The sequence below is a fragment of the Cottoperca gobio genome, chromosome 13 (assembly GCF_900634415.1).
Source record: "Cottoperca gobio chromosome 13, fCotGob3.1, whole genome shotgun sequence".
Taxonomy (NCBI): Eukaryota; Metazoa; Chordata; class Actinopteri; order Perciformes; family Bovichtidae; genus Cottoperca; species Cottoperca gobio.
The window spans coordinates 3745441-3769804 of NC_041367.1; the positions used below are offsets into that span (position 1 = coordinate 3745441).

At 41.5% G+C, this 24364-nt stretch overlaps 3 protein-coding genes across 3 annotated transcripts in view; 1 reads left to right on the forward strand and 2 right to left on the reverse strand.

Annotated features, from left to right (window-relative positions):
- Nucleotides 1-1720: 1720 nt before the first annotated feature.
- On the reverse strand, nt 1721-16906 carry golim4a (golgi integral membrane protein 4a). Its single transcript, XM_029447094.1, has 16 exons — nt 16274-16906; nt 10186-10260; nt 9836-9885; nt 9597-9650; nt 9234-9384; nt 8711-8793; nt 8537-8620; nt 6801-7004; nt 6450-6695; nt 5666-5952; nt 5494-5570; nt 5031-5098; nt 4381-4593; nt 4105-4173; nt 3855-3944; nt 1721-2813 (listed from the first exon to the last, which is right to left on the reverse strand). The coding sequence occupies exons 1-16, from the start codon at nt 16458-16460 to the stop codon at nt 2670-2672; spliced, it is 2082 nt and encodes a 693-aa protein (XP_029302954.1). The 5' UTR covers nt 16461-16906; the 3' UTR covers nt 1721-2669.
- A 484-nt stretch (nt 16907-17390) lies between these two features.
- LOC115017549 (lysosomal amino acid transporter 1 homolog) lies at nt 17391-22962 on the reverse strand. Its single transcript, XM_029446100.1, is given in 8 exon segments — nt 17391-19102; nt 19105-19147; nt 19267-19452; nt 20402-20503; nt 20675-20784; nt 21195-21282; nt 21772-21901; nt 22729-22962. Coding segments are annotated over 8 exon segments (933 nt in total). The 5' UTR covers nt 22932-22962; the 3' UTR covers nt 17391-19031.
- Nucleotides 22946-24364, forward strand: part of veph1 (ventricular zone expressed PH domain-containing 1) — a 67875-nt gene continuing 66456 nt past the window's right edge. Inside the window, exon 1 of the mRNA XM_029446097.1 lies at nt 22946-23015. The gene's annotated coding sequence lies outside the window, so the exon portion shown is untranslated. The remainder of the gene's footprint in view (nt 23016-24364) is intronic.

The following is a 24364-nucleotide window of genomic DNA, read 5'->3' on the forward strand; positions in this document are numbered from 1 at the left end:
AGTCAATTTGAAAAACAAAATTGTAAATGAGAAGCAAAGATTTGATCATGAATCCTGAAACAAAAATATGTGTTTTATCATTTCTGGAATCTCTTAGAATAAATATATATATATCTTTAACATCATATATATTTTTCTTACTTAAGTTTTAGATGTATTTTGCTTTTTTTTGCTTTGATTGGAAAAAAATATTCAATTAGCAATTAACTGATTATCAAAATAATCGCCTTTTCATTTTCTGTTGACCCAGAATTTAACTTTACTTTATATATATCATATTATATTATATATAATATATAAGATAAAATTAATATAATATATCATATAACAAGGTATATGATAATAGTAATAGAAAAGGTTATGTAAGATAATATATAAATTATATATAATATATGTAGATTATATAAATTATATATAATATATTATATATAATATTTATATATAGTAAGATAATATATATATATATCTTATATAGAATGTATTATATATAATATTTATATATTATATATAATATAGTATATATTATATATAATATATAATATATTATATATATAATATATTATACATTATATATACTATATTATATATTATATATATATCATTTATATATAATTTTATATTATATATATAATATAATATTATATAATATATAATATATTATATATAATATATTATAATACCCAGATAATGCTTCTCACAAGCAGCCGCAGGGTGACGGATGGATCTCCTGTCCCCTCTCTAAACTACTCACTGTAACGCTTCATTTTGATCAAATATGTTCAGAAAAGTTGTGATGGAAAAATCCCAAATTAGTATCACAGCTGTTACTTAAACTACGCTTCATAAACTTTGCAACACTTTCCAGAAACACCTGATTTATACATTTAAATCGTGCTGGAGCGAGGATTGCCAGGACCGCAGTATCTCATATTCTGTGTTAAAGGCGAAGGAAAAACAGAAGCTGCTTTTCTTTAACTTGTAGAGACTTTGACTGTTACTCATTTAAGAACTCCTCTAAACAAAACCTCTTTTTACACACCGTCTATTTCCTCTGGCCTGCAGTGTTGTTCTGCAGCCTGCACTCTCAGCGAAGCGTCACATGATGCTGCTCATCCCAACTTCTTTCCCACAGGCAGTACGGACATGTAAAAATAAAACACAGCCCGATCCTTAACTCTAACTCTATTCAAAAAGACTAAATTGCAGCTGACATCCTAAAAACTAACTTTAGGGTTTGAGTTAGCGCTACATAATACTCTGTTTTAGCTTTTATGGGATGGAAGTAGCTACAGGTAGTTTTCCTCCACCTTGAATCCGTACTGTGCACATTGCTCTCACAATTTTGGACATTTTCTGCAAAATACTTTTATTTAGTCACAGTAATTTGTCCATATTCTTAATGTATTTTATTTATATTTGTTTCTTGTACACATTTTTCTATAATATTTCTTTTATTTTCAATATTTGCTCTTAATTTCTAGTCATTTCTCTTACTATGTTTATGACTGCTCCATTATACACCAAAGCAAATAAACCTACTTCTGATCCGATAGCACCTGAAATCCTTTGACCTCTTTATTCCACACACACACACACACACACACACACACACACACACACACACACACACACACACACACACACACACACACACACACACACACACACACACACACACACACACACACACACACGGTTCAAAAATCAATCAAAATCCCACTTTTTCGTATCAAATATAATTGGTAGAAAATGTACAAACTGTCAGCATGTGCTTCACTATACATTGTACAGTAGACTAGAGTTTGCAGTAAATTGCATTCGAGTTTGTGAATTTAATTCACACCAGCAGTCGACATGAAATCGCCCTGAAGCAATATGCAGGAGGCTCCGCACTATCTGGCACACTGTTATCTCTCCTGTCCTATTTATAAGGTGTTCCACATGTACAATGACTAAGACCTGGTAAAGGCACATTTCAGAGTGACACTTTCAGCGTGGAACGGCTTCACCACAAATGTCTTTTTTGGCTGGCATTTGCAGAAATATCCAGTGGAAATACTCCGCCGCGTATCCGCCAGGGAATAGTTGGTAAAAAGCTATTATGACACAAACTAGCTCAGTCGGGGAAACAATTGTCAATTTTTACGATTGTCAGAGTTGTTACAATCAACAATAAATAACAGAAAACTTGAGCGATTGGAATGCAAGATGTAAATAAAGATTTGAGCTCTACGAAGAATACAACCGTCTGCATACGACATGCGTATAAAGGCCTGAACATGATGACAGCAGAGTAACATAATTTATCTTTGCTTTCTTTACACGTATTCAAAGACAGCACATGAAGGAAATACATTCTCTGCCTGAACAGAACCAGGCAGGCAATCAGGCAGACGTGCGAGTAGACAGAAAAGCAAATGAATAAAAGAAATATACAGTATACATCCCATTTCTGCTCCACACATTCTGTCCATTTCCACAGTGTAAGCTGCTCGGCTCCATCCCCAGAGTTTGGAACAGCGTCCCATCTTCCAGGCATAAAACCCTTATTTTCCTAATTGGAACTGTGAAAGGATGGCTGGCTGTATTCCTTTGGGAAACAAGGGGGGGGAAGAAAGACCTGAAAGGCTCTATGGAGGCACTGCATCTGGTAAACGTCTGCGTCCGTCTTACATCTCTGCCCTCCGATTGGTTCCCTTGCCATCCTCCTCGACTTCCTCTTCTTCCTCTTCGTAATTCTCTTCCTCGTTATTCTCGGCCCCTTTTCGGTGACCCGCCTCCAGTTTTGGTCCCTCGTGGTGTTTTTCTTCATCCTGGAGCAAAACACAAGCACGCGATGAGATGCAGCCGTGTGAACATCCCATGCTGGATGTCTTTATTACTAAAAGATGATCATTTAAGACTTTACAGGTAATTCTGACGCACTTATGTGGGAGTTATATTAAAAGGGTATCTAATATAATAACTCCTGTAATGTGTTCTCACTTCCATTCACCCTCGTCACACTTTGAACACCTCCATCACGATTGCAACACAAACCATTTGAATGTATTGTGTATAAGTGGAAGCAGTGGCTTGTGTGCGAAGGTTCAACTGAAACACCTCCGTCAGAACAACTGTGCCGGATGAATGAAGCTGAATGAAGTGAAGGCTCAGATTACAGAGAAACATTAGTGCGCTCACTGGAGAGAGAGAGTTTGAAACACAAGTCAGTCTCTTCCACTCTCTTAGGAGGTCAGGAGTCAGGCTCTGCTGCACAACAGGACGTAGTAGGGAGTGTCTCGCTCGAGGACACTTGAGATAAACCTGGAGCTCAGGTGCTGGATGTCAAAGTTTGTGCATTACTGGAGATCATGCCACTTCTTAAAATCTTAGAAATATCAACCCATCAAGTTAATCATATACTACATTTATTTCAACGTTATGAAATGTGTGTGAGCTTCTTCATTCAAACAGATTTTCCTCTTCGGGCAAATAAAAAAAAAAAAAGAGAACAAGCGAAGGTGGTGACCCGACACCCGGACAGACTCAACACCTGATCTCCCTCCTTCACCTGCACGGGCGAGGTTCAGGTTACAGGGACAAACACACGCAGCTCCATCCCTGTGCGGCCGACACAGGGACACGTCACCGTTGTAAAGATTACTTTCCGGATGTGATGCAAAAACATTTGACCGTGTACAACAATAATATGATATGTTTCAGCATTATGTAATGGTATCAATAGGTGCCTCCCTTCTACTGATGTCTGTGTCTCGGCTACATGAGAAGCACCACACATCTCCCATGATGCACCTGGACACCTTGGAGATAGATGTTCAAACGCGGTGACGTGAGGACGCAGAAGAACCCACCTGTTCTATGTTCTCCTCGTTATATGTATCCTCTCCTTCCAGCTCCAGCTCCTCCTCTCTCTTCTGCTGACCAGCGATGTCCTCCTGCACCTTTAGGGCGGCAACAATGGAACGAGGAATTAACGAAATGAAAAGTAAAAGCAAGTCTGTTCCTGCGTCTCGTCTTACTGTAGTTCCCAGGCTTCCTGCGGGAGACTCCACGTTACACCTTGAATAAATATGTAAAGAAAAGCGTCCGAGCGTTACACACCTCGTCCTCTACTTCCTCCTGGTACTGGTCATCCAGCGTGTCTTCCTGTTGATCTGGGTTTCCGGCGATCTGAACACACACACACACACACACACACACACACACACACACACACACACACACACACACACACACACACAAGTTGAAACATCATGTATGTGCCTGGATCCTGTGATGTCTTCAGTTCTCAAACTCTAACATTGGATCTACGTCAGACACTATATCCAGCATCAACAGAAGTGCAGAGGACGTTCTGTGTATTTGACCGTCGCTCACCACCAGCTCCTCCTCCACAGCAGGTTGTTTGGGGCCCGGGTGTGTGTCTTTGTGCTTGGCCGCCGCCGCAGCCTCCTCTTCCTCCCCTACCACCACCACCACCTCCTCCTCCTCCCCTGCGACCCTGTGCTGCGGCTGGTCGTCCTCAGCCTCCTCAAACTCGTCCTCTCCCTGGTTGTTGGGGTCGTCCTCAGGGTCCAGGTCACCAACACCCTGCAGGAGGAGAGTTCATAAAGTAACAGAATAAAAGAGGAATAGATCCAATACTAGTGGGACTAGTGGGTATATGGTGCGTTAATATCGATAGCGATAAAAAGCATGTAATAAAACTGCAGCGTGGGGATTTATAACGGAGGATGTCTGGCAGAGGAAAGTGATCGTGGCCGTTAGTGTACTGTAATGCTGTATTAATTGCCTTGTTGGTATTCAGAAGCTTGAACAGAGCGCTGGGTTGACTGACAAGTGGAAGATGGATCGAGGGAGATGATGGCGGGGAGGAGGAAAGAATCGATTTGCGGACGGATGAGTGAATGGACGTATGACACATGATACACTGGTGTGAATGTTAAGAGACTCAATGAGCTGAAAGGATAGACGGACGATGAGGAGACGCGTGTTAACAGATGGGAGTGAGCGGCGTGGACAGTCACCTGCTGATGTGGTGGCACCCTGTGATCCACTTCTGGATTCTCCTCCTCTTCGTGTAACATGTGAGGGTCTGTTAACAAACGCAAACATGTGCACGTCAGATGAACCGCCTGCTACTGAACGCTCTTTTACTGAAAGAAGAGCTGCAGAGATTAGTTGACTTATCGATTAGTCGCCAATTATTTTGATAATTCTTCATGCACAAATGGCAGAAAATGCAGATTTTACTGCTTCTTTCTGTTTATAATCATATTAAAGGGAATATATTTGGGTGTTGGACTGACAAAGCAAGACATTTGAACACATCACCTTGGAGAAACTGAGATTTCTCACTATCTTCTGACATTTTATAGACCAAATGAATAATCAGCAGATTAATCGGATCAGTTGCAGCCCTACTGCGAATAGAATCAATAAACACTTTATGCTAATACAATGTAATGATAAACATTCTTCCTGTCTCACCTTCTTCATCGTCAGTGTGCCGGTCATCTTCTCCTTGAACAATATCATTGTCCATATTCTCGTACTCGCTCCTCTTCCTAATGACAGCACAGGGTGGTGAGAAGTCAAAGTGTCTGCATTGCTAGAGACCAAACTGAGTTTAATTGATTCCAGCTCTGATTTGAAATCTGACCTGTGGTGCTCCTCTCTCAGCAGCTGCTCCCGTCTGTCGGCGTCCTTGTGCTGCTGCTGCTCGCTCTCCTGCTGCCGCTTCAGCCTCTGCTCCCTCTCCTGCAGCACCTTGTCTCTCTGGACCTGCAGGGTCTCCTGTCGCATCTTGATTTGCCTGCCTTCCTCGGCCCTTTGAGCCTCCAGGCGCTGCTGCTCCTGCTGCTGCTCGTAGGCCGACTTCACGCGCCCCACCTGGGCGTGCGCCTCGTGCTGCAGCTGGGTGTCCCGATGCATCTCTGGATGGAGACCCTGTTGAGAAGACAAATAGATGCAAATGACCAACGTGTAGAGCCACAGAATCAATCAAACACGGCATAACACACTGAGCACAACACGTAATGAGCAAGCTGCCGTTAACAAAAGAAGTGAACACTGAGGGAAGTCATTTATTCTGGTCCCTCAAGCAATTCAATTTGAGCAGAAGTTATGTCCCCAATATGCCAAGGACACATGTGACTCATTTATCATTACAAAGTTTCTTATTATGCTAATTTACCATATGTATTCAAATCATCCCTAGGGTTAGGGAGTTCAGCGAGGCTTCTTCATACAGTTTTATAAAGTTATTTAATAAATATTGGCGGCATTTTACACGACTGAATGCGTCTGTTCACGTGATGGGTACATGAAGGGTGAGGGTACTCTATTAGTACTGGTGTCGTCATGTTTTAAACGATAACCAGACCTACTGAACTGAACTTTGAACCCTGTTTAGATAAAACTGCGTCGTCTGAACCAGTTCTGACCGGTTGTGGCTGCCGTCTCTGTCGGTCCAGGGCGTTCTCGTCCGGCTGTTCCTGTGCTGGATCCTCCTCTTCCTCCTGCTGCTGCTGCTCATCCTGCGGTTGGTCCGGGTCCTCCTCCAGCTTCTGAGGCTGTCCTGCCTGAGCCATCTCCTCCTCTGCCAGCTCCCTCCTCCTCTCAGCCTCTCCCTCTCCATCCTCCTCTTTGTCAGTGGGGTGGGACTCCTCCTCCTCCTCCGGATGGTTCACCTGAAGACAAAACAACAAGAGCAATAATTAGATTTGTGTGTTTGTATACTTAAGAGTATTTCTTTTGTCTTGATATTACAGTGATCCCAAAGAATCCCACATTACCCTGGACTCGGTGTCGTCCTCCCCGTGGGCGGGCTCCTCTTTGTGGGGCTGTTCCAGTCTCGTGGCCTGTTCTTCATGCATATGGGTCTCTGGTGCTCTGGCAGCTGCTTGCGGCTGCTGTGGAGCAGAGTTCTGTTCCGGCTGTCTCACATTTGGCACCCTGTTCAGGGACTCCCTCAGCTGCTTGTATTCATCCACCTGCACCTAAAGGGAACAACACACACACACACACACACACACACACACACACACACACACACACACACACACACACAGGTGTGCAAAGAGTGAAACCCGTGTGTTGCTGCATGATTCTCAGTATTCAAACAATCCTATAAAGTCTGACCGGAGAGGCTGGATATCGTCCAGTGCAGACTTAAGTTATGGTACTTTACTTTGAAATATTTAAACATACTTAAACTTAAGAAGCTTAAGTTGAGAAATAGTCGATGTCATCTTAACACAAGCTGTCCTGCAAGACAGTCTCAAAATAGCAAAGTTATTGTTTAACTATAAACAAAAAGCAAACAATGAATCTAACGTTTATTCCATGCCAGCTTTGGGGACTTGTTTTAAATCCCGTGTGCTAAAGACAGATTTCAGTCTCCTGGAGTGCGGCACACTTCTATCTCTACCATGCACCATCTGTAGCATACTGCATGCTATTAAATGTGACAATGAATTGTCCTCTGATGTCTGCTCAGTACAGACAGCCTTTATTAACATCATGCAGCCACTTGCTTTCCTGCATTTGTAAAGAAAAAAGACTTTTATTTTGTAGAAATTGTAACATTCCCTATTCCCTACAGACATTTCTTTTCAAACGTACATCCAGTTTGGACCAGTATACCATTAAAGGCCACTCTGCTGTACACACACACTTTGAAACCAGGCCTCAGGGTTACATTCTAAGGATTCTTGCTAAATTCCTCTTTATCTCGCTCCACTCCCTCCATTATATCTCTCTGGCTGATTGTCTGGAACGTGCTTTAGATGTACTGCTCTGACAGCCCTGACCAAACCAAACGCCCTGGAGTGTGTGTGTGTGTGTGTGTGTGTGTGTGTGTGTGTGTGTGTGTGTGTGTGTGTGTGTGTGTGTGTGTGTGTGTGTGTGTGTGTGTGTGTGTCCGAGCAGAAGCACTGATGGACAGGATTTAAAATAAATGAGAGAATAGAGACAGACAGGAAGCGAGAGATGAAAAGAGAAGTGAGTATCAATTCATGCAGACGGAGAGGAGGAAGGCAAATTAGCAGAGCTCTGTATATTCAATAAACCATTTCAAAAGGTCAGTCTCAGGGAGAAGCAGGAACATCTGATCTAATTACCCAAAAACCAAGCAACACCAAACTGCTTTATTGTGGAGGTTCAAGTAAAGGGAACAATAAGTCTGAGAGGAATGCAGAGCAGGACTTGAGCGTGTCTTTCATCAGCTTATTGACAAACTGTACAGCAGTAACAGAGACTCGCCATCACCTGGCTGTTTCACTGCGCTGACACCGCCCTCGTCTCTGCAGCTTAACTGCTCACATGCAAAACAAAACAAACAACCCATTCTCACGGCAAATTAAAAAGGCAACTCTGCAGCCGTCCAGTCAAAAATGTGTTTTATATATCCGAGAGCCTTTTATTACTCCAGGTTATATAAAGAAAGATATGTGACAATAAGGCTTGTGATGCAGCAATCAGCTGTTTTTATTCAGGGACAGGCGTAAACAATGAGACTGCATCGTCCTACCTGAGCTGCAGCCAGCGCACTCTTGTGGTCTTCCAGTGTCAGTGCGAGCTGGTTCTGGGATACCTTCATGTTCTGATGCTGAACCTGGACACACAAGTGCAACCAAAGCGAACCATTTATCTTCACGTAAGGCCTTAAGGTGACACTAAGAGGAAGTAGAAGGTTTGTTCTCACCTGTGCATCCTGCAGCTGTGTGTGGATGTCATGGTGGGCTTTCCTCAGCTGTTTATTTTCCTCTCTCAGGTTATAAACATTATCTGCAATCACAAACAGCACTTTCTATAACGCCTACAATGAATTATAATGTGTTATAATCTGCTTCTAGCATTGTATAATTACAGTTATAAGCACTTGTAAATGCTCACAAAGCTTTAAAACAAGAATCATAACGCATTATAAAGCTTTTAATGACTTTTAAGGTGAAGTATTATATGCAAGGATCATATAATTCCCATAGTTGCATTACATTATAATATATAATACTTGTTATAATGCATTATCATGTGATTAGAAGTCACCAGAAGACGGGTTTCACTACATACTGACCCGTGTAGATCTGCACACTTATACTACTGCAGTATTAAGTCAGAAGATGGAGACAAAGTAAGAAGGTTAAATGATGACACGTCTGCAGAAAGCTCCACTGCATTGGTACTTTATATTCTGCCGTAACATCTCTGCGTGAGAGCATCTGTACCTTTGAGGTGTGTGATTTCTCCCTCTTTGGCCTGCTGCAGTTTGTCGTAGTGCTCTTTGTGTTCGTCCAGCAGCCGGTTGTGGTCGTCGGCCTCGACGTGGTGCTGCTCCTGCAGATCGTAATACTGCTTCTTCAGGTCGTCCTGCTGGTTCTGACGCAGGAGGAAGACTATCGTCACCACATGACAATATGTAAAGCTTGTAGAAAGTGTTTATTCTTCAACGCAGAACTGAAACCCCCAACACGTACACTTCTTATCAAAGAGAGGAAGGGTGTGATCAGGTCAGAGAGAGTGAACAAAAGACGACAGGAAGGAAGACGCTTGCGTGTCTGTGTTAATGACGTGTCGGACGGTGTTTGTACCTTCAGCATCTGATGTTGCACTTGTAGAGAATTGAATCTGCTGCTGGAGTCTTGCTGTTGGAGCATAACAAACATTGTAGTTCAGGCTCACTGGTCGCCACAGATAATGGTGAGCAGATGAATTACAGCTGAGAGTTATAGCAGCAGTGTTTATTAAAGCAATGCAAGCGGACAGGTGATGAGAGATTAAACTATATAAAAGAAAGTTCAAAGACGTCACAGCAGAGGTGGAAACAGACCTTCTCCTTGTTCAGCGACTGCTGCGTATCGAGTTTATAAACCAGATAATCTAAAACACAGAAACAAGTTTAGTTTTTACATTTACAAACACACAATTTGATAATTCAGTTCATTCACAAGAGAAGTTACACATCCTCACCTTGTTGCAAATACTTATTACTTTCACACAGCTGTAAGAACGTGTACTACATTACATCACACTATTATTTAGCCTTTGTCAAAGGTCATCAAAGCTCGTGAACACTATATTATACTGCACTGCAGTTTAATATGTGTTCTACCAACGGATACCTTCCAATGGAGATATACCTCAAGAGTCAGAATTGAGCGTAGATGTTATTTTTCTCACCTTCTTTGGCCTTTTTGTGCTCTAACCTCTCCTTCTGAAGAGACTTCTCCAACCGGGAGCGATGCTCGTACACCACTGAACATATAAAACACATGGGGCGGGGGGGGGGGAGAGAGAAAAGAGAGGTTTAATGAGCGCTTTGACCTGTTTGTGCCGGCTGGAAGGTAAACAAAAAGAGAACTGTTCTACAAATATGTGCACTGCACAAACGAATAACCCATTTTAGAGATGTGGACGGAAATAGGACGAGCGTATTAGGGTTGATATGAGAGCCAGGTGTGATATTTATTCAACCAGACGGTGATATAAGGACATGACAGCTCGTCCATCGGCAGAAAGCTGTGGTATTCCTCACAAGGCTGGTGGTCCAAAAGGTATTTACAAATACTACGAGCTGCTTCTGTGCCGGGTGGGTTGTGTCTGCCTCAAGCAGTCGTACAATCACGAGTGTGGATGATTACAGGAGAGTTTTAGACGAACGCAGGATCTCAGTCCGAATAAGAAAACTCATTCACTTCTACTCCCTCCAGCTGTCTTCCTCTTATCTCCACAGTTTCTTCTTTTATTACCCTCATTATTCACCTTCATCAGATTCAAGATTAAAACTAATATAATTGAAATAATCCGTGTGGGGAATTAGGAAGCAGCAGAGCAGAGGATGGAAATAACACAACGTAATAAAGTGTTCTGAAGACGACACAACAGAAAGTTACACAAACAATACAACGAATGAATAAGTAATGGCAGGTTTGTCCTCTTTTGTCAACTTGCTCCGTTCACCTGCTCTACCCATCTTCAAACGAAGCCTGTGTGTGTGTGTGTGTGTGTGTGTGTGTGTGTGTGTGTGTGTGTGTGTGTGTGTCTGCAGAATGTCCTGCTTATATTTAGGGTAACACAATCAAAAATGTAATGCAATGTCTTAAAAATGTAAAATGTGTATTATTACTCAATTTTGATATGAACTTTCATTCAAATGCACTTTTTGTGATTCAGATTCAAAAGGCAGTTTTAGTCATTTTGAGTTTTTATTCCCACGCTTTTGACTGCAGGCCAGTTGTCTCTCCAAACACCTGTGACCTACTCTGCTGTTGTAAGCCCACTTCTGTTGCACATAATGCACATAATGCACATAATGCACATAATGCACATAATGCACAGTTGCTGAATAAAGACTTTCCGTTAATTGAGATATATATATATAAAAATATAAATATAAACTGAGAAGGAGAAGTGAAGAAAGAGAAGCAAATGTGGGCACCGTGAATCATCAACAGAAAAGAAACGGAGAGTGAAACAGAGGAAGGTTCAGGGACACATAAAGTTAAGATGCAGACAAACCAGGAGAAACTGAAGGCAGTCAAAGTAATATCTAAATTAACTTATCTAGTGATGAGCGTTTAGGTTTTTAGACCTTTTAACTGAATAAATTGAAGGTAACAATCGTTTTGACAGACCTGTTGACTCGTGCAGCTGTGACTCCTTTGAAACCCTCCCTTAATCCAGCTGATGTAATGCCCTCAACATTTTTATTAGACGTTTGGAATTTGGTTGCCCCGTCTGCTCAACATAGTGAATATTTCTCCTTCTACCAGCTGCGTCTCTGACTATTTCATGAATGCCTACATCCAGACCTGGATCCCTCTCAGAAAAGACAGTTTCATGCAGCTTCTAGAAGCCCGGTCAGGCAGTACGGGGTTTTGGAAACCGCCCTTCTCAGGGTCATAAACAACCTTTTAATAAATACAGATGTTGGAGATTGTTCCATTCTCATTTTGCTAGACTTAAGTGCAGCCTGGAGATTTGATGCAGTGGGTTGGTATATCTAATCCAATGCAGCCTTGCAATGGGTTTTTATTTTTGCCCGTATCTCCTGTTTGGACCCGACAACATGTGCAGTGCTCCAGGGCTCAATTTTAGGACCTATTTTCCTTCTATATCCTTCCCTTAAGTGACATCAGACCTGTCGTCGCAGGTCATTGTTATGCAAATTAGACCAAGATGTGGAAAACAATGTTTAATATGTTAGACGATGACCTCTTACACACACTTATCCCTGGACGCTGCCCTGACCAGTTTACAGTGTTGACAACACACAGTTTTACAAAGACTCGGCTGTGTGCAGAGCCATTATGCTATACGGTAACTTCACATCATTAGACGCTAAGAAGTCACATGTGACCTTCAGGTTTAATTGGTTAAAAATGGCTGCAATCCAACAAACTTCAAACAAGCGTTTGTCCAAATAATCTCTCTTGATATATGAAGTGACCGCATGAATTACTTCACACCTCTCTGAGCTTCATCTGATGGACGTCCACATACATGCGATTAGGGAGGTTTTATTCAGCTTGTCGGAGGCTCTGTACCCGCTCAGCAGGGAGGAGTGCCAAAGATGAGGCCACGTTGCTCTTAGCTCAGCTCAGGCCACTCAAACACACCCCGTCTCTGGGGGACAACATAGACAAGCAGGGCAACAGCTACAAAGAGGCTACAGTCTAAAAAAAAGGACGTAATTTCAACGTGCAGTTGAATTATTAAAATCCATTAAATAGCGCCATAAGGCAAAGTCATAATTTACACAGTCATACAGCAAGTCACTGTGCTTCACACAAACAACTATTTATGAAACATAACAGGACGAGGTAACGACAGGAAAATAAATAACATATTGTCTTGTTGAGCCCACCAGCTATTAATGAATGTCCCCATTGTACAATTAGAAACGTACTACAGACCACTATTCCTAAAAACATTCCCTGGAGCTTCTATTCACGCCGATTCCCTTTGCACCATCCCCTTATCTCGTTCAAACCTCAATGAGCATGTGAATGAACATTTATTGTTTGAGGGTTTCCCCTTAGACCGACGAAGCATTTCCTCTAAGGTGCAGTTAAAGTCCATCGGCAGAGCGAGAACAAGGGAGCTCTCTATGGTGGTGACCTTTACTGGCCTGTTGGTTTAGATGCGGAGAAGACTGGATTGGTTGGATTTGTCCAAGTTAGTGTGCACTGTGAATACTATTAACACAGGGAAATTGGCTCCAAGACTTTGTTTGAGGAGTGTTTGTGTGTGTGTGTGTTCACACTCCCACCCTTGAGTACACACACACACACACACACACACACACACAACACAGGAGACCCTTTAGAAAGGAGTGAGATTCATTATGATTCCAATAATGCACACTGCGTTGTATGAATGATTCATGTCTGTATATTTATTTTTGCCTGAGTGATCAAAGAGTTTAGGGAGCACCTGAGCCGTGCGCACTGTAATCACTACTGTCTTCAACAGGTAATCTGACTCACACGCTTCTACCCTCCGCACATCAAGCTCCACACTGGGCCACAACAAATTAACCGATCCAGAATCCACAGTTGAGGCTGAAACTACTGATTCATTGGATTTGTCTATAACATAGCGAGAAATGTCCATCCCAGTGTCTAGATGGCGTCTAAAAATGACACAAACCCAAAGATATCCAGTTCTATATTATACAATACAGAGAAAAGCATCATTTTTTGCCATTTTTGCATGAAAGATTGCTAAATGTATGCATTGGTTTGAACCGATTGAACAGGCGGCGCTCACTTTCACAAAGCTGCCACCAAAACATATTGTGGTTTTCAAACTTCCTCCTCTCGTGGTTATCCCTGCGGCTTTATTTCCCCCCCTCCTGCTGGTTAACGTAACCCACACAGGTAACTTTATACCCAGTAAACCCATAGCTGTACATAAAACTACACATTAATTAGTGTTAACACAAAAGGTTGCTCAGACGACAGAGACCGGGTGGTGTGAGTTTCGACAGCTCAGACAGGTGGGAACCCGGCAAGACAAAGACATTTGAGACTTACAAAAGTCCTAAAATCAAAAGAGGGATTTAGTTTTGATCTTCAGTTTGTCTTCTGAATGTAGACAGGTTTTCATTAGTGTTAAAGAAATACAAAAAAAACCCCAAATCAGGTCTGTTGAATCCAAGGAGAACACACACATCTACTGCTGGGAAAAGAGCGCTCGTTATAATTAACTGCAGGCGACGACAAAGTTGGTGATGTAAAAAAATATTACAACATTTAGAGACGGCTGCAATTATTCCATTTGATTAATGTTTTGCAAATGACATGTAAACAATGTGTGTGTGTGTGTGTGTGTGTGTGTGTGTGTGTGTGTGTGTGTGTGTGTGTGTGTGTGTGTGTGTGTGTGTGAGAGTAGGGGGGAGTGAATGGGTGGCAAATCACAGGGACACACATTTGTCAGAGTGCATGCAAAACCACAAAGTGCCAGCTGATCCTTTTAAATTACTGCCCGGCTGTGGTTGTAGTGGGCAACAGTGAATCAATATGGCTGACTCACGGCACCCCCCCCCCCCCCCAGCTATGATCCACCTCTAAATATAGGACACAAAAAACAGCAATCAACAGTCAGCCGTGGATATCAAGTGACCGGTGCCTTGTGATGGACTGAATAATCCATCACTCCACAATGAAAGTAAGGGTGTGGTGCACATGTTGAGAGATTCATTCAATGTGTCGCGTTAAACTGTCAGACTGTCGATTTCTGGATGCATCGGCTTTGCTGCAGGTTTTCAGGAGCCATTTGTATAACGTGGACCTGAAATTGACTAAAAGCAGCTGCTTAGTTCGAGGAAAACTGATGGCAGATATAAGCAGCTCCATGGTAGGTCTGCTGGACCGAGCTGTGGACGACAGGAAGAGATGACTGCTGTGTAGGTGGATCAAAGGCTGCCTTAAATTAAAGGTTTAAACCCTGACACACTATTTGACTTCCTGATGTGGGCACGAACCTTGTCCTGAATAGCTGAAGCAATGTAGGAGCGGGCTCTCCGCCCAGCTAGTAGTGTTAATTTTAAACTCATGGCATAATGGCATGACACAAAACCTCACATCCTGTCAGCACAGCAGTGTGTGTTTATATCTAGGGAGTCAATCTGTGAGGTTACTGCAGGACACGACTGTAGAAACCTTCTGCTAATACGTGGAGACATACTGTAGGTCAACAGATCTGTAAAATGCAGGTATCTTATCACATTTTGAAGAACTGCCAGTACTGAAGTACTGTAAAATAACAATATTTTAGCAATCCCCCCACTATCAAAATTCAACACACAGGACTGGAAACTATTATTTGATTCATTGATAGTAGATACACAGAACATCGATCATGATGAACATGAGACTAAAATATTTGCAAAACACACATAATTATTGTTTTCATAGCTCAAGGTCAAACCGTTCTATGACAAATGTACCTGTTTATTATGGTAAAGCCTGCTTACACTGTCGACAGGTAGACCAGAAAGGACTACAGTACGGCTACAAAACACACATTGGCTGAACCCTAAAGTGTGTTTTAAAAGTAAGCCAATACTTTGCATAACATTGTAACACCGTTGCATGAAACCAAGGTGATGATCCCTCTTTTCCCTTGTTCTGTTCCTACAGCTGTGGCTGAACGAAGCAGATGTTATAGTTGACCTCATGACTTTAAAGTATACTAATCTGTGCACTGTCGAGGTGAGCCTGGGGACACACGGATTACAACCAGGTGTGTGTTTATGTGTGTGTATCATAGCCTCCAGTCAGCAGTAAACCTCACTTCAGGGTAGAGTGGGGTCTTATTTCAGTTTTACAGTACAACTATGCAAAAGGCAGACCTGTCCGGCCAAATGCACTGTCTGTTGAACTTTACAACTTCATCACAGGATTAGGCCACCTAAGGTCAGGTCAAAGGCAGGCTCTTGGTAAATCACTGCTTGGCATGTCAGACCGTTTCAGTAGAGACGCCTTTCATTTCATTTGACACACATGCACAAATAGGCGTGTATGCCTGGCATTGCATGCAACCACCACCCACTGTTTATTTTGGCAGATTTAAAACCTTGATACCGAACTGAACAATGTTTCGTAATGAATCATATTAAATCATCACGGTTTTTTTTAAGAGGTGTTAAGCTTTGAAAACAAGCATGACAAGAATAAAATAGCGGTTTTCCTAGTGGAGTCTGGCGTGACATTCGAGTTCTCACGATCACCTGTCACCTGAACATCACCGTCACTGTGTTTACCTTGGAGCTGTGCCGAGAGAGACTCCTGATGTTGCTGGTACTTCAGTGCCATCACTTCAGTCCTCTTGAGCTGTTTGTGCATCTCGTACGACATCATCCCCCCGTACATCATTCCGCAGACCACGGTGACCAGCAGGAGACACTGGAAGATCCTGCGCTGCCTCCGGGAGCACACCCCGCTTCCCATGTTGGACCCGCACCCCTCCCCGCTGTCTGCGCGAGAAAACCCCGTCTCTGCTGCTGGAAACTTCCGACTCAACTTTTTACCCCCTGGTGAAGACTGGGTGGAGAAAAAAAAAAAAAAAAGCCCTTCTCCTCTCACTCCTCGAGCATTTCCACGCAGAAATACGAGTTAAGTGCAAACATATACATTATTGTAACATCGTCTCGCGACTCTCTCCTGCGACTTCAAAGCAGCCGCTCAGATTTTTCTCTTCACGTCAAACTCCTGCTCTGCACGGCAGGACGGACCGAGGCCGACTGCTCCTGCTGGCCTCTTCCTGCACAAACTCACTTTCTTCCGTCGCAATTCAACTGCAGTTTATAGGAAAGTAGAACCTCAAGTCCCCGACGAGGCCTCCATAGCACCTTTAACTTTAGTTACGTGTCAGCCCAGCAGCTGCCTGCCATCCTGGTACAACTCTGAAGGAAGTCCCTCCTCCTAAAAAAAAAATATACATTTCCCTATTCCCGCCCTCAGAGGAACATATTTTATCAATTGGTCGCCAGAGAGCTCGATCAAAAAGCAGTGGTGAGGTGAGGGTGGAGGGTTTGGACGTTTGATGCTGTGCAAATAGTTTGTAGTCAAAGCTCCAAAACACCTACAAGAATATATTTCAAAATGTAAATTATTGTTAGAATTATTGCTGTGCACATTATATTGCAATCAAATACTCATGGCATTAGGAATGCATTGAACAAGTAACTAATTAAGTCATGCATTTAATCTACAAGTAACATTTAAATAACATTGAATGCATAAATGTGCAACAAATATAATATCTATATGATCAATAATTATACAAGTGTATTTACATATGTGTCACATTGTTGTATTATTCTTTATTTCTCTTATTTAAATAAATGTTTGTTTCATCAAAACAACATAGACACATTCTGTATTTTCACAGAGAATATTCTGTATTTTGCAGTTTATTCAATATTTGTACAATATACATCGCTATTATCATACATACAGTGGTTTTACATAGTTTATTACAGAACATTATTAAACATACATTGGCACTGAGTTTAGAATTACCATATACAGTAACAGGCCATGTACAGTTAAAATAACATTATGCTTAAAGAAAAATAAATACATCTTAGCACGAGTGACTAACTCTTCAGTCTTATAAATACTACATTTCCTACAGTAATACAATAAATATGTACTTTTTGTGCTAGATTGAAAAAGTTTATCCGACTCATTTAAAAAGGAATTGAAAGGTTTGAATCGTGCAATATAAAAATAATTTGCAAAAATGTCATCTATTGGTGAAAAAAATTCAACTCTAATTGCATAAATTTGCAAAATAAATGTCTTTACAGTCAACAAAGTCTAAATAAATCCCCCAATATCTACATAAGTCCACATTATTGCATCAGCTGGCTAAGAATAGAAAAGGTTATTGTGAATAAATGACCAAAATATACTTCATAATTAGGATTTTCTAAAAGGAATTGTCGTTTGGATGCTACCAAATGAATTGTATATTTCACATTTGTATATACAATTTGTGCAAGCCACCTCTTCATGCACAACGTAGAAGTAAATCAAGTCCACGTGATGAGGTAGAGAAAGAAGTACAGTACTTTAGTTAGGCAGATCAGCAGGTGACAGCAGCGCACACGTACTGAGCACAACACAAGACGAGCAAATGATCAAAACGAAAGTCCAATTAACTTGAAGTGCTCGTCATCAATAAGACTATTGTATGTAAAACAGTGGCTTAAATAACTCCCTGGTTTAAGAAATCACTGGCATTTAACTTAATAAAAATTAAGTTCTCAATGGATATACAGCATTTTAAATAAAACTGTATGTAATTTAAAAAAGGCACAGACGTGTTTCTCCAGAATAAAAGCTTCGCTTTGGAACAGAAAGGAGGTCGACATACACGGACATTATTCAGGTAGACGTGCACATCCTGCTTCTCTAATGTCGTACACATCATGAGTCTCGTGTTCTGAGTAAAAACATTTAAGCATTAGGTGCTCACACATACTCTGTATTTTATGGCACTCAGATACCAAATCAGGTAGGAAAACTTTAAATCCCATACCATGCATCCGGGAACAATGTTCCAAACCTCTGCAGCAGCTACCCGCTGTCAAAAATGTGTAAATATAACAGGCACTTAATTTTTCCATACAGCTTGCATTTGTGAAGAGACGTCTGGCACTCCCTCTTCTGGGTGTGCATGGTCCCCAACGGCCAATAGAAATACTGTTATTCCATCAAAGCAGAATCAAGTAATCCCAGAATGCATCACAACTGAGCGTATTCATAACCAGGAACATATTTAATTGAGGCAAACTAACCTGGCTGGAGAGAAAAAGACAGAAATGTTTCTACTTAATTTAACTTGGTTAAGAAAAATGTATTGACTCGATCTTTTTTCCTGTAGCTTCCTGTCCTCGGCACCACAACGCGGCCGTTAGTTGCTTCTTCGACGTCTCTTCTCTGACGTTAGTATGAGTAAATCAACCGTAGACTGGGCAGTCCAGGCTTGACTTTATGATCCATGTGTGTGTCCTATAACACTGACAGTTCCACTTCCTCACACAGCAGAGGCTGCACCTCTGGGACGCCGAGCAGCATGCTGCTTTAGCAGAGCGGTTCTTCTTGTACATGATGAACTGGGCAGTCACCTGACTAGGTCAAGGCTCAAACAGAAACAGTTAAACAATTAGTGACAATAAACCTAATAACAGTCAAGTAGGTATTATGAGCAGAGCTTTTTACAGACAACTTGTGGCTTAAAGGATACAAAGAAGTCCAGGATGAGGACTCCCAGGCTGCCGATGAGCCAGGCCAGATGTTTGATGATGAAGGTTTGTTTGGAGCCCTTCAGTGCAGGCAGGACCACGATGACGCTCAACCCGTACGTCCCATTGCCCATCATGGCCAGGGCGAACAACATGTAGGAGGTGCCCTCCGTAGACTGTCGCTGGAACTACAATGAATGTTTACAGTATAACCAAACAGCATGACATGCATCTCCTAACAGCCATATATAACATATTGCGTATCATATAGACCCATTATAATAACCAAAATAGTGTTTTAAATGGCGCTTGGACAAAGTTCAGTGTGAGCATATCTTGCGCAGTCATTGCTGTGATCACAGCGTCTGCAGGCTGGAGCGATAAACAATGTCCTAATGGTTTGCTGAGTACCACCTGCAGCGTCATTCAGCACAACCAGCAGGAAGCGTGTGTGGTAGTCAGAGTCCGAAGATTGTATTCCAGCGACTCTGAGAGCATCCATCCAATATTGTGAAACCAAAGAAACACTTTAACCTTGACTGAATAATGGAGTGTTATAACCTGATGTGCCCTACGGAGTTCAATCTGAGCCCAAAAGTGTGTAATACTGAAATGTGAGTGCCTTGTAGATTACTACACGGGCTGGACCCAAACAATACAAGGTATAGTGTTTGCCAGAGTGCTGCTGAAGGTACACATAAAAGTTAACCGGATGAATAACGTGCCACGAGGACTGATACAGTGGAGATGTTTTGGGATTCCTGCTGAAACAAAGAGCGAGTTCAAACATGTAGGAACTTCCACAGGGCAAGTCCAACTTAAACGATATAAAATATTCAGGTAAAGTGTGTGTGTATGTGTGTGTGTGTGTGTGCCCAAGTTTCTCTGTCACGAGCAGCATACTAAGACAATCCCCTCTGGTGATTAATAGCTGCAGTAGAGCCAGGATGTTTGTCCGGCACAACAGCACCATTGTCTGCAACGTCTGGTTCTTAAGTTTGATACACAAATCCCTCCTCGCTTCTCAAACACACTCGCGGTCCCCTGTTTACGACTAACTGACATATAATAAGTGCAGTTCTCCCTGAGAAAGCTGTCAGGATGCTCCCGTGCAAACCCAAACAAATTGCCACTTACATTTTTATAGAGCTGGGGGACACGAGAGCAGAGGTAGAAGATAGACGCCAGGTATCCACATATATAACCGGTGATTTCCACTGAATTAGAGGTAGTTGGAATCTGGCAAAGATGAGGGCATAAAGAGGGGGAGAGGAGAGGTGTGCAAGAAACAGTACGATCACAATCATGAATCAAAAGCGTGTCCAATAAACAGGAAAAGGATTCATCAACACCTGCACACACACACACACACACGTGGATGCACATATACACGGCACACACTCGACCTACCTTGGTGTCTAAAGTTGCACTATTGTCTATGATGAGTTTGGGTAAAGCCAGGAGAACTAGAGAAGCAGCGCCACACCACATGAAGCACAGCCACTTCAACACAGGGCTTTCTGGAGCACGCACACAAACACAGAAACACAAAGAACTGACAGTGAAGACACGCACACAAATAATCAAGTGAGCAGGCTATAAACTAACACTCCTATACATAGTGTCTTGTTTTAAACTAGACATGATTCATTTTCAACGTACATGTACAGTGTGTGCACGGCTGTGTGCCGTCTTGGATACATTTGAACATACTGTAAGTACATAACAACTGGAACTGTCCCTGTAACCTCTGAAGTCAGCAGCTTGGTGTGTCATGCAGCTCACATTCAACATCGACTGAGTCAACAGCAGTGAATACATCCGTCCTCACAGTTATGCTTTTCATTCATCTGAAGGGTCACGATAAGGTCGACTAACACAGGCGCGAGCTCCATTTGAACTGAAGAGCAGAGACGATGTCAGGGCTTACTTCTGCTGGAGCTGTTCTTGATCTTATAGTAGAGGAACTGGGAAATGAGGATCAGGTCTGTGAAGATGTAGAACACCACTGTGACTACCTGAGAGAGGGACATGGGAAAAATAACTTGCAACTTAACTCATAAGGTGTTGGTTATGAGTAGAGGAGTTCATACTGCTTAGTGGTTCCTTATAGGGCTTGTGTTCAAAATTCAAAACCCAAATAATTGTGTGCATTTGAAATGTTCTTCTATCGAAAGATGGCGACAAAATAGTAAAATGTAAAGCTCTATACTTTTTTTAGTTTTTAAAATAAGCGAACATACAGTGAATTTGTGAGTTTCAAACACAGCGTTAGCAGTACAGATATGTCCTGAGCACAGGTCACCTGAAATGTAATAACTCCCCAACTTCAGGGACCAGATAGGAAATTAAATATGACGACAACAGACATCTGCCAGGGACTACTAACACTAGGATTGAGTTCACAGTGCACGCACACACACACACACACACACACACACACACACACACACACACACACACACACACACACACACACACACACGAGTGAGTATGTGTTTGTTTACCTGAATAGGCAGCTGGCTGGTGAGGTAGCAGCCTGCAAAGCTGGTCAGGTCTCCACTGAAGAGGAAGAAAAGAAAGCCAAAAGACATGGCCTCCTCCACTTTACCGTTCCGATAGGCCTCATACACCTGCCTACATAGATATAGAAAACATGGACACGATTAAAATAATTTCAAACACTTTTCTACAGATAGAAATATACAGTAGGCTATATAAAATGTATCATATATATAAAATAATTATATATAAATAATTATATATATATAAATAATTGTGTATATATATATAATTATTGTATATATATATATATATAATTATTTGTATATATATTATATATATATATATATATATATATTATATATCTCTATTATATATATAAAATAATCTATATATCTCTAATCCATCTATATCTCTCTAGAGATATCTATTCCTATCTCTCTATTCTTTGTATTCTCTATATCTTCTCTACCCCTCCTTTCCTTTTATCTATCCCCTCCTTTTAATTTTCTCTATCCACAAATACTTTATATTTACTATGTCTATTGTATAATTATTTATAAATAAAGGGTTAGGAAAAAGTATATAAACAAAAAACACAATGAAATGTGTAGACTGCGGTGGTGCAGAGTGCAAAAGGGTGCTGGACTAAATAAGGAATTATTAATTAACAGGTTGCTTTATACATGAGGTAGTTGGAATTGGCAGAATATACACAATGTATACTCTCCATGTGTATTCATATTGACAGTAATACTAATTGCATGTTAAAGAAAAGAAGCGTGTATAACTATAAATATACAGATACAGTACACAGTGGATGTTTGGTGCAACAGGATTATTGACAGTGTTCATCAGAGTGATGTCCTGCAGGGGGGGGACTGTTCTGGGTTGTGTTGGTGTACAGGGGGCAACTTTCAATTAAACAAAACAAATAGGTAAACAGTCGATATGCTACTTACGGCAGAGTGGAGAGCAGAAAACAGAACATGGATATGAGTCCTATCACCACGCTGCAGTACTCCCACACATTATCCACACACTCCTCCAGCAGGTAGAGGATCCACGGCGTCCCGTTGACACACACCGGCCGGCCCAGCGCTGGAGCGGTCCAGTTTGAGGCGGCCACGTCCACACTCTTCCCGGGGAAGCGCGCGGTGGCCATGGCCCAATGCCGGTTCAGTCCGCCGGCTTCCTGCCCCCTCAGCTGCAGGGTCTGACCTCCTTCTGCTACCGCTGCTTCCAAATCGTGAGTGCGTGCGCGTTTGCTTTATTCTGGCAACAAAACCTAAGATTAATGAAAGCAGGTGTGACACACCTACCTGCCTCGTGCAAGAGATGTTCCGTCATCTGACGAGTCTGCAAGAAAGAAATACGAACTGCAGGTTATTGATCAAGTGAGAAGTGTAACAACTGCTTAATTAGAGTTAATCCCAAATTAACTATTACGCCTATATTTTGGATAGCCTTCCATGTTGTGATGTTTACTTAATTAGAGCCAGTTTTATCTTAATTTGAATTAGTTTGGACAGTCATTAAGGTTCATTTGCATACTGGAGGATGAGATGCTAACACACAAAGATGGCTAATAATTAGCTTCCGGTGACCGCTCACCTGACAAAATAGACTCGGTAAATACTCCAGAGTGTTTATGATTCTTCGTAAACTTTCCCCACTTCCTGACGCTTTTCTGTAAGGGACAAATATTGCCTTTGAAGAACATTATAGTTTAACTCCTAGCTTAATGTTGTCATCGCTGCTGTTCCCCAAGTAACAGACATCCTGAATGACATTACAACATCCTTTGAGGATTTTCAAAATAAAATCTGCTACAGACCGTTATTTCTATACTCATGAGCAAATGGATATTAAGGAACATATCTCATGATAAATGTGTAAATAATGCTTTTTATAAATGAGACGAACAGTTTTGCCACAGCAATTATATAAAATAGAGATTTAAAGAGTAGAATATAATATAAAGTCTGTATCGTATTTATAGCATTTAATTTGTTATCATAAATGCCTGGAGGTATTAAAGGAATATGCTTAATGGTAACTACTATACAATGTATTTAGTTTATTCTAATAATAATAATAATAATGACATTTCAAAACATGTTTGTTTATGCGTGTACCAGCCTCACACCAGCAGCCCCTTCAAGGTGACTAATCCTGGGCTTTTGTTTTGAAGCGCTGAAAACTGCACACATATTTTCGAGCTTTACTTCCGATTGATGAAGCCTGGGGAATAGCTCCACCTACTGATCACATGGATCAATGTAATCTTCATAGATTTAAATAAATAAAATACAACACAAATTATGGTGGAAAATTATATCTCTTTTTTGGTAGAGCATTATTAGATTATTATTATTATTATTATTATTATTATTAGAAAAATATATTCTAGGGGATGTGCAATGGTTCGCAGTATGAAGAATACAATAATATGCAATGTGAAGAGACAGGCCCTAATTATCCAACAAGATGTGCGTTAATATAACACATATATAAACTGTTTTTGTTGCAGACAAACTGCAGCCTCCTGTTAGAGAGGAGTGATTCAAAGAGTTTGTGTCCAGGGTGGGAGGGGTC